General features: G+C 30.2%; 2 protein-coding genes and 1 pseudogene across 3 annotated transcripts; 2 read left to right on the forward strand and 1 right to left on the reverse strand.

Moving 5' to 3' along the window:
- The first annotated feature begins 1771 nt into the window (after nt 1-1771).
- On the forward strand, nt 1772-3124 carry LOC145945197 (small ribosomal subunit protein uS2m-like). Its single transcript, XM_083054034.1, has 3 exons — nt 1772-1931; nt 2030-2128; nt 2317-3124. Exons 1-3 carry the CDS (start codon nt 1880-1882, stop codon nt 2967-2969), a joined length of 804 nt encoding a protein of 267 aa, XP_082910160.1. The 5' UTR covers nt 1772-1879; the 3' UTR covers nt 2970-3124.
- On the reverse strand, nt 3081-7837 carry LOC145945196 (dehydrogenase/reductase SDR family member 7-like). Its single transcript, XM_083054033.1, has 8 exons — nt 7553-7837; nt 5547-5691; nt 5001-5153; nt 4783-4889; nt 4378-4617; nt 4165-4284; nt 3709-3875; nt 3081-3330 (listed from the first exon to the last, which is right to left on the reverse strand). The coding sequence occupies exons 2-8, from the start codon at nt 5668-5670 to the stop codon at nt 3273-3275; spliced, it is 969 nt and encodes a 322-aa protein (XP_082910159.1). The 5' UTR covers nt 5671-5691; nt 7553-7837; the 3' UTR covers nt 3081-3272.
- Nucleotides 7838-7872: 35 nt separating this feature from the next.
- Nucleotides 7873-10738, forward strand: LOC145945198 (small ribosomal subunit protein uS2m-like; annotated as a pseudogene). Its single transcript, XR_014426801.1, has 3 exons — nt 7873-7923; nt 9714-9812; nt 10038-10738. The product of XR_014426801.1 is annotated as a small ribosomal subunit protein uS2m-like (transcript).
- Nucleotides 10739-10773: the final 35 nt, after the last annotated feature.

Genomic DNA, 10773 nt, shown 5'->3' on the forward strand with positions numbered 1-10773 from the left:
AAAATATTAGAAATTGATGCTTTTTTGACGCGGACCCTGTGCGACGCATCCTTATTTTATGTTTATCGTATTAAAAAATTTGTACGCTGGTGTCTGCATGGTACGAAAAGATTCTGTAATCAATGTACTATTAAAATGAATAATCGTTGAATTTTTGGCTCGTCTTAAAATATTAGAAATTGATACATTTATGCCGCTGACCCTATGCGACGCATACTTATTTTATGTATATCAGGTTAATAAATTTGTACGCTGGTGTCTGCATGGTACCAAAAGATTCTGTAATCAATGTACTATTAAAATGTATAATCGTTGAATTTTTGGCTCGTCTTAAAATATTAGAAATCGATACATTTATGCCGCTGACCCTATGCGACGCATCCTTAATTTATGTATAGAAAATGAAAAAGTTTGTACGCTGTTGTCTGCTTGGTACCAAAAGATTCTGTAATCAATGTACTATTAAAATGTATAATCGTTGAATTTTTGGCTCGTCTTAAAATATTAGAAATCGATACTTTTTTGACGCGGACCCTGTGCGACGCATCCTTATTTTATGTATATCAAGTTAAAAAATTTGTACGCTGTTGTCTGCTTGGTACCAAAAGATTCTGTAATCATTGTACTATTAAAATGTATAATCGATGAAATTTTGGCTCGTCTTAAAATATTAGAAATCGATACTTTTTTGACGCGGACCCTGTGCGACGCATCCTTATTTTATGTTCATCTTATTAAAAAATTTGTACGCTGGTGTCTGCATGGTACGAAAAGATTCTGTAATCAATGTACTATTAAAATGTATAATCGATGAATTTTTGGCTCGTCTTAAAATATTGGAAATCGATACTTTTTACCGCTGACCCTATGCGACACATCCTTATTTTATGTATATCATATTAAAAAATTTGTAAGCTGGTGTCTGCATGGTACCAAAAGATTCTGTAATCAATGTACTATTAAAATGTATAATCGATGAATTTTTGGCTCGTCTTATAATATTAGAAATCGATACTTTTTTACCGCTGACCCCATGCAACGCAATCTTATTTTATGTATATCAAGTTAAAAAATTTGTACGCTGTTGTCTGCTTGGTACCATAAGATTCTGTAATCAATGTACTATTAAAATGTATAATCGTTGAATTTTTGGCTCGTCTTAAAATATTAGAAATTGATACATTTATGCCGCTGACCCTATGCGACGCATCCTTAATTTATGTTTAGAAAATGAAAAAGTTTGTACGCTGTTGTCTGCTTGGTACCAAAAGATTCTGTAATCAATGTACTATTAAAATGTATAATCGATGAATTTTTGGCTCGTTTTAAAATATTAGAAATTGATACTTTTTTGACGCGGACCCTGTGCGACGCTTCCTTATTTTACGTTTATCAAATTAAAAAATTTGCGCACAATTAAATTACGTGTATTATACCAAAAGGTTTGTAGGCTGGTATTCTGATGGTAAAAATGAAAAAGGAAAATACTAATACTTATTAATTTTTATTATATTAAATAACACAAGCCTATAAATTAAAATTTACTTAAAATTAATCAAAGATAACGAATTTCTTACCTATTTTTGTACGTTGACGATTTGTTATCTATTTAAATTTTCTTTCTGTAATGACCTTTAACCCGCCAGAAGCATTTTTGCGATTTGTACTCTAGTTATTATCGATGACAGCGCCTCTTACGACGTAATTATGAATTATTTCACTAGGCGGTTCGGTTAAATTTGGAATATTCTCCTCTGTGTATTTTATCATCCTTGTTTCAAATCAAACCACATAATTTTGTAAAATAACCTAGCAAATCTGCTCTTTGTTGTTTAACTCTCTCCTGTATTATATAAATTAAATAAAATTAAGATACAACATGCACAAGTTCAATAGAATGTCTTTATTTGCGAGGAAAACATTTTCCAACCGTAAATATTATATTTTGCATAAATATAATGTGAAATTGTTAATTAAAAAAAATATATATATATTGTATATATTTAGTAAAACATTTTTCTGCTCGCAGTTTCGAGAGATTGGCAATGTTTACGACCTGTCATCTGTAATTCCTATCTTCGCCGATGTCAATTATCAACTCAGACTCAACCAAATGTGGAAGAAGCCGGTTTGTAAAAATATTATTGCTATAGTATTGTATTTTTCTGCCCATATTGTTTCTAAGAGTTAGAAACATATATATGTATCTTTATATATCGTATAAATCATTTTTACTCAGAAATAATATATGTAATCTGACACTGCTTTATCTTTATATATATATGTATATATATATAGATTCGTTCAATATTTCAGAAAATCCAGTGGCCAAAACGTTAGATCCACTGACACATCCAGACTTCTTCCAAGTTCATAAATTATTCACCGTGAAGGACCTATATGATGCGAGGGTACACTGCGGCCACAAGGATACCTCGTTGAACGAACACATGGAGACATTTATATTTGGTTCTCGGCTAGGACACTTAATAATCGATTTAGATCAAACTGCTGAATTACTCAGACAAGCATTGAACTTCATCGCTCACGTCGCCTTCAGAGGCGGTATAATTCTGTTCATCTCGCGAAATCCCCAGACTACGTATATAGTGGACAAAACAGCCAAGGAGTGCAAAGAGTTTTCGCATACGAGATACTGGCGATTAGGACTGTTTCCGAATTCAAAGAACCAGTTTAAGGCCATGACGCGACTGCCAGATCTCTGCATCTTTCTCAGTACCCTCGACACAGTATTGGCTGAACATCCGGCTGTTAGACATTCGGCGAAGATGTGCATACCCAGTGTCGGTATAGTCGATACGAATTGCAATCCGAATCTTATAACGTATCCCGTGCCCGGAAACGACGACTCTCCGTGCGCTATAGAGCTCTACTGTTCATTATTCAAGGAAGCTGTCCTGAGAGGAAAGAAAGCTCGAGAAGCAATGAATTTTGAAGAATCGACATAAATCTAGCAATTTAATTCGCGATTAAACAAATATATTGTTATGTACAAAAAACAGCAGATCGAATGCATTTCTTTTCCTGATATAAGAATATATATTATTGTGAGAATAATGTAATGTAAAAAATAAACATTTAATAAAATCGCAAAAAATATTAATACATTTATACATTTATACATTCTAGCATATATCCTTATATGTCTCATGTAAAAAGAACTTTGGCAAAACAGTAAAAATAGTAAACAAAAAAAAACAAATTATCATTCGTTAATAAATATAATAAATAACAAAAGTAGTCAGTTCTAACTAGACACCTTCTCGTAGTTTCATCAGATATTTTGAGACCAGAGTCTGCATCATGACCCTTTATGAAAATACAAAACAATTAAGTAACGCAATAATATAAAAATCGATCGAAAGATTCATTCGGTTTCGGTCTTCTAATTCAAATTTTCTTACTGTAAGTTTACTTTAAGTAATCTTTAATTGCAATAGAGAGAACTCTATTTATAATTATGCTATGTATTCTAGATTTTGCATATTCTACTTCTCTTCAATGCTTTATATATTATACGACACATAAAATTAGATAAAAATAAAATTTTTAGCTAAATTTTGTTGAACAAACGTTAATGTAAAGAACAGAACTCAAAAGCTGTAAAGAAGAGACCGAACGAATTTTTTGTTCACCGTAATTATATATGTAACATGCAAGAATTAAATAAAAGGTAAATATATATACCATGCTGCGAAATTCGGGAAACAATAAGATATGTAAATCATTCGTAACGCGGTCGGTTTGGCGATCCATACTTCATCCAGCTTATTCGCAATCGCTACTCCCATTAAATGTGCGCAACGTTCCGCGGTAACTTTGGACTTGTGTACTTCCGTGTTTATTCCGTATTTCTAAACAAATAAAAATTTATTAGCAATTTACAGCAATTGGATTTAGATGTGTATATGTAAATTTTGTAATCAATTAACATACAGAGTATACAGATGAGCGTTTTATGAAACTGATTCGAGAGAGTCAAGTGCGTTATTTCGCTAAAATAGTTTCAGAAAAACACTAAATAAAATTGTGAATTTTATATGTAATTATTTTTTATACAGTTGCGCCATCGTAATATAATTTTGTATCTCAAGTTGCTTATAGGATACACTCTGTATAAATCTCGAGATGTATTTTACATACCTCGCCAGATTTCTCTGTGAAATTCTCCGCTTGAATATTGGTCTGCACCGGACCTGGGGAAACAATCGTCACGTCGATGTTATTATCATAGCAGTCCATCCTCAACGATTTGAAATAACCCTGCGAATAATTTAACACATTTGAAGTGAAACGAATTATTGCATTCGGAAAAAAAAAATTATTGTATACAGTATTCAAAAGGTATTTATTTACGTGCAATGCGTGCTTTGCGCCACAATAGGTTCCCGATCTGATTGATGGTACAAATCCCAAGACGCTCGAATTAACTACGATTTGACCTTTACCTGTCTGTAAAAAGTGCTTAATCGCTAATCTACTCAAGGATACGCAGGAGAACACATTCAAGTCGAACATCTCCCTGTCGACCGTCATCTCAATGTTCTCCCATTGTGCTCTTTGACTGCGACCGGCATTATTAACGAGTATATCCAACTGAAAGATACAGATGCATATAAGGCTCTTTTTAATTAAGGAATCAAATAAAAGAGAGAGATAATAGAAATACAAAATAATAAATAATTAAATTAAAAGTGACAAGTATATGAGACTTTATCAAGTCGCATGAATTAACGCGCGATCATAAATAAGCGAAAGTACTTTGCCAAATTTGTCGATTACGTGTAGGAAGGCTATCTTGTGCGAATCCTGATCAAGCAGATCCAGAGGATACACTTCCACATCATCGTCGTCTAAGGATTTGTTCTCTGAAAAGAAATGAAACGTTTATCAAAATTTCAGCATATCTCAATAATCGTGGTGTACCTTATAACTTAAAAAAATCGTCAATTTGTCGGGACGAATGTGTCAAAAGCTACCTTCTAGACATCTCCTCTTCACTTTTTCTAACTCGGTGACTCTCCGAGCGGACAAAATTAATTTACAGCCCGCTTTGGCCAGGACGTAAGCCAAGTGTTCTCCAATACCACTGGACGCACCTGTTATCCATACGACTTTGCCTTTCAACGAAGCTGAAACATTAAAATAAATCAATACAGATTCATTTATACTTTTATTTTTTATATAAAAAATAATTTTTAATACATTTTTTAATATTAATATTTCTTGTTTATATTAATTGTTATTATTATTATAATAAATTGTTTATATTTTTTTATTAAAAATTAATAAAATTAAATTTTTTTTGTATATTTTTTAATAATAAAACTTTTTTTAATATATATATGTATATGTAATAAATTTAAAATATAAAATATTATATAAATGTGTGTAAAAACTCTTCGCCTCGAATTCTGTCATCATGAATCGTGTATACAAATGAGCCTTATTTGCTTATTTCATCTTATTTATGGCGCTCAAAGAAAAATTTCTTTTTAGACCCATGTAAAAATAGATGTACTTACAAACAGGATTGCCAAATATTTCCTTATAAGCGAGCAGTAGATCACAATCCAGAATGGAGGGAAAAATGAGATACGCGAGATAATAGACAAGAATTAGCAAACCGAAACTTGCGAGTAGAACCATTATTGCGATTCGAAAAATTATCTGCAAACAAACATAGACTGAAATTATTATTACATATAGATATAAGCTTTAATTTGCAATTCTATGCTTTTCTATTAGGTGATATTGCGTATTTCTTTTACGTGACTCTCAATCGATATAAATATTTTTATTATTTACTAGAAAGTTCTGGAATTTATATATTCTTGAAAAGAAAATTGTTTATTTTGAAAAGCTTTTATTATCTTGTAATATTTTTTTTTTCTTTTATAAATTTAGCTTTTTCTATTTTCCTATATAATACACCGGATATCTCTTGCTTTTTTGACGGTTTATTAATGATATTTTCTATGTAGCCTTTTCTCTCATGCATATGAAAACAATTCATTCTGAAAGGAACATTATATATGTTATACTATACATTTCGTAATTTCATTCATTAAGTTTAAAATTCCTTCAAAAGTGAAAATATAGAATATATCTCGTATATTTTTCCCCCTTAATTTTTTAACAAAGATTTAATTTTTAATCGCGTCGTTCGTTGAAATTTTATAGCACTGCATTGAGCTATCGTTATATCATCGAAAAATATAACTTCCTATTATGCAATTGTAATTAATAGCTCAAAATTAATTCTGTACATAAACGAACATAACGTACGCTAGGATTGAAAAGGTTAAAGCAATGCGTATTAGAATATACGCGCACATGTAAATAAAGACATTAAATGTAAATCATTAGTTTCAAATTTTTTATGAAATTGCATATATGAATTTTTATGAAATTTTCTTTTATGAAATTTTTTTATATTTTTTTTGTCCTTTTTAAATTCTTAGCAGTGTTTGTTTTCTTTTTACTGGATATATTTAATAAAATATATAATTTATTATATTGATAAATAATCAAACGTAAGATGTGTCAATTAAAATAAAATTTTTTTAAAAAATTTGAGAAAAAATGTTAAATAATTAATAAAGAGGAAAAAAATAATTTTATGCTAAAGTTTTTATGCTTAAGTTATATTCGCAAATTTCTCTTTATTATTATGACAACCGCAAAATAAGCACATTGTTGTGGCATATTTAAAATGTATAAACAATTAAATTGATTAATATTTTTTTAACTTCTAAGATTAAAATAAATAATTTCACCATTGTATAAATAGTCTAATGTTACATTTCTATCTTTAATATTTATCTAAAATGTCTCTTATACGAACATTTTGCATTATTTGTAAGTATTTGCCAAAAAATGTATGCTTCTATTTTTATTTTATTTTTATTTTTTTTTATCTAAATTAAATTATTCATTTGTAAATAACTTTGAATGTAGTAAAGCAATACTCTGAATTTATATATCCAATTTGCAACTAGATTACGAGACTATTATCGATTATCAGTTATAATTATATGTTATTTGCATTGCAATATTAAATTGCAAGCAAAAATTATTTCTATTATTTTTTTTCACTAGATATAATAACACCCAATAATCTCCAAGAAGTATTTTTTTAAATGATCTATAACTAGTACTCGGGTTTAATTGCAAATTTTTCACAATATTTTATTTAAGTAAAAGTAAAAAATATAAAACAATAATCAAACGGAATAAAATCATGTCTATAAACTATTCTTCACGACCGATTATACTAATTAAATATATTTGTTGTCATATATTTGACATTTCTTTCTAGCCAAAGAAACTAATTATTATTCTACTAATAATGTGATGCAGAACATACCCATTACCCCAAAATCATGTGTCAAATATCGATCCAATAACGCTATGTTGAAAGAAGAAGATGCTTTCTGATCGATTCATATGAAAGATGTTCCAAACACAATGCACACAATTCCTTTGACACGAGAAGCCCTTTATATTTGTATATTTTATTTCGATTTACCTGTATGCCTATGTCCTCTTTCCAGATATCTTCCCAGTTGCTCTTCTAATTCACGAAAAATCGGTTCACTGTAGGTGAATAGAGAAGACAAAGGATTCACTGTAGATGAATGGAGGAGACTCGGGTAACGTGCGTGATGACTTCAGGAAGGCTTCGACGATAATAATATGGTATATAGTATATATATGGTATGAAAATCTCAAGCGCGTTCGCGAATTGAAAGCCGACTTTAGCCGACTTGGAGACGAAGCTTTATGAAATGAAAACTGAACTGAAGAGTGGCAATATACACTGACTTCGGTATGATTCAGATATTTTCGTAACATGCGTGAAAGAAAAAAAGATTAAAGACGCGGTCCATATGAGAGCTAGTAAGAATAGACAAGAGACTTAAAATAATGAGGAGACCTCAACTAAATAACATTTAAATTAGTCAATATTTTGTTTTTCTTTGAATTTTTTTATTTATAATCTTTTTTTAATTCGTTCTTTTTTTGTTCCTGTGTCATGCCTTTTTTTCTCTAGCTTCAATTCTTTTCTTGTGTCTATCTGCTATATCTTGTTTTTTAAGTTTTTTATTTTCTTTTTTTTAATGATATTGCAAATATTCATCAGATGCAATCGATGTTGATGCATCACATTGTAGGGATTATTTTCTTTTTTTTTTCGTTTTTTTTTAGTGGTTGTGATCAAAACAATTTATTTTTTCTCTCTCATGTTGCCTTCATTTTTCTCTCCTTGCCGTATGATTATGTATGATTGTATAAATGTATACATAATTGTTTACTTTATATCATCTTTCAGATGTGTATATATTACAATTGTGTATTTAGTTAATTATAAAATAACTTTATTTTATAGTTACACGCTCTATTACTTTAATTATATTTTAATTTATTAGATATATAATCACGAATTTGCTGATACATTACGAGACATACTTTTTAGAAATATTTGAAATAATAAAATATATAAATTTTTTTTAAAACATAAATTTCTTTTATTTGGCGGATTTTTTGATATGTGAAAGCAACCCACCTAGAGAATTAAGGAACATTTGTTTGTATGTAATTATCATATTTAGTGTTAATCTTTTTTCAAAAGTCTTGAATTGTCTTTAAAGATTTCTAAATTTATATCAGATTCTGTAAATTTATCAAACTATTCTGGCCTAAGTCTTATGGTTTTATTTCAGGACTATTTTGATTGACATTTTAAATTTTACTTATATGTTAGACTAATTTATATGTGACTTCATACAGACAAAAAATTCCCGTTATTATGAGTTAGATGACATTCTAATTTATCCACATTTAAACTTCGCATCATTTATATTTATCATCGCATATTTATATTTTATTTACATTTTATTCATATTTAATTTTATTATACCCTTTAACGCCCTTGTATTGATGACCTTTTAGTTTATTTTATATTGATCTGGTATCCTGATTTTTGTTAACGAAAAAAGACTATTTTTTATGTTTGCTTTAACCACTCTCGACACTAGTCGAATTATGGTCGTTGAAATAGACAAGTATTATACTACTTCTGTCTGTGCATTCCTTTTCAAGCCGACATTCTTTGTATAATAATAAAATAAAAAAAGACTACATCTGTATACTGCGATGGCAACTGCGATATCGTATTTGTAAGTAGATGAGATATATGTTCCTCACACAGATTGTCCGAATTTTGATAATTATTAAGAGTAATAACATACTTAAATCTCAGATGTAGCCACATAATATACAATACACAGCTGCCTTGGAGGACGTAAAACATAACTGTAGTTTTCCCGACACCATAATGCGTAATTTCAAGCGAATTTATATAAGAGTTTAATCCAATGATTGTAATTTTTTATTTTTATACTTACTTTGCGCTAATGAAGGTTTAAAAAAAGAGCCGAAACGTACGCCCATTATATATATCTTTGTAATCGTATTCCGCAAGAAAATACTCATGGAATAAATATCGCACCTCATTAACTGTGCTTGAGCTCTCATAGCCAATCTAACCATTGATCTCTTGTTTAAATATAAGTAGAGCTAATTGATAACGATAATCATCGTAATTTTAGTGAAATTAATTGTTAATTTAAAAAAAAATATATATGTATATATTGTATATATTTAGTAAAACATTTCTCTGCTCGCAGTTTCGAGAGATTGGCAATGTTTACGACCTGTCATCTGTAATTCCAATCTTCGTCGATGTTAATTATCAACTCAGACTCAACCAAATGTGGAAGAAGCCGGTTTGTAAAAATATTATCGCTATAATGTTGTATTTTTCTGCTCACATTGTTTCGAAAAGTTAGGAGCATATACATGTATCTTTATATATCATATAAATTATTTTTACGAAGAAATAATATCTGTAATCTATCACTGCTTTATCTTATATATATATATATATATATATATATATATATATATATATATATATGTATATATATATATAGATTCGTTCAATATTTCAGAAAATCCAGTGGCCAAAACGTTAGATCCACTGACACATCCAGACTTCTTCCAAGTTCATAAATTATTCACCGTGAAGGACCTATATGATGCGAGGGTACACTGCGGCCACAAGGATACCTCGTTGAACGAACACATGGAAACATTTATATTTGGTTCTCGGCTAGGACACTTCGATTTAGATCAAACTGCTGAATTACTCAGACGAGCATTGAACTTCATCGCTCACGTCGCCTTCAGAGGCGGTATAATTTTGTTTATCTCGCGAAATCCCCAGACTACGTATATCGTGGACAAAACGGCCAAGGAGTGCAAGAAGTTTTCGCATGCAAGATACTGGCGATTAGGATTGTTTTCGAATTCAAAGAACCAGTTTAAAGCCAGAACGCGACTGCCAGATCTCTGCATCTTTCTCAGTACCCTCGACACGTCTTGGCTGAACATCCGGCTGTTAGACATTCGCCGAAGATGTGCATATCCAGTGTCGGTATAGTCGATACGAATTGTAATCCGAATCTTATAACGTATCTCGTGCCCGGAAACGACGACTCTCCGTGCGTCATAGAGCTCTATTGTTCATTATTCAAGGAAGCTGTCCTGAGAGGAAAGAAAGCTCGAGAAGCAATGAATTTTGAAGAATCGACATAAATCTAGCAATTAATTCGCGATTAAACAAATATATTGTTATGTACAAAAAACAGCAAATCGGATGAATGGATTTCTTTTAATGATATAAGA

The sequence above is a fragment of the Prenolepis imparis genome, unplaced genomic scaffold (genome assembly GCF_030444845.1).
Source record: "Prenolepis imparis isolate NDT839.2.m4 unplaced genomic scaffold, iyPreImpa1.0 SCAF_14, whole genome shotgun sequence".
Taxonomy (NCBI): Eukaryota; Metazoa; Arthropoda; class Insecta; order Hymenoptera; family Formicidae; genus Prenolepis; species Prenolepis imparis.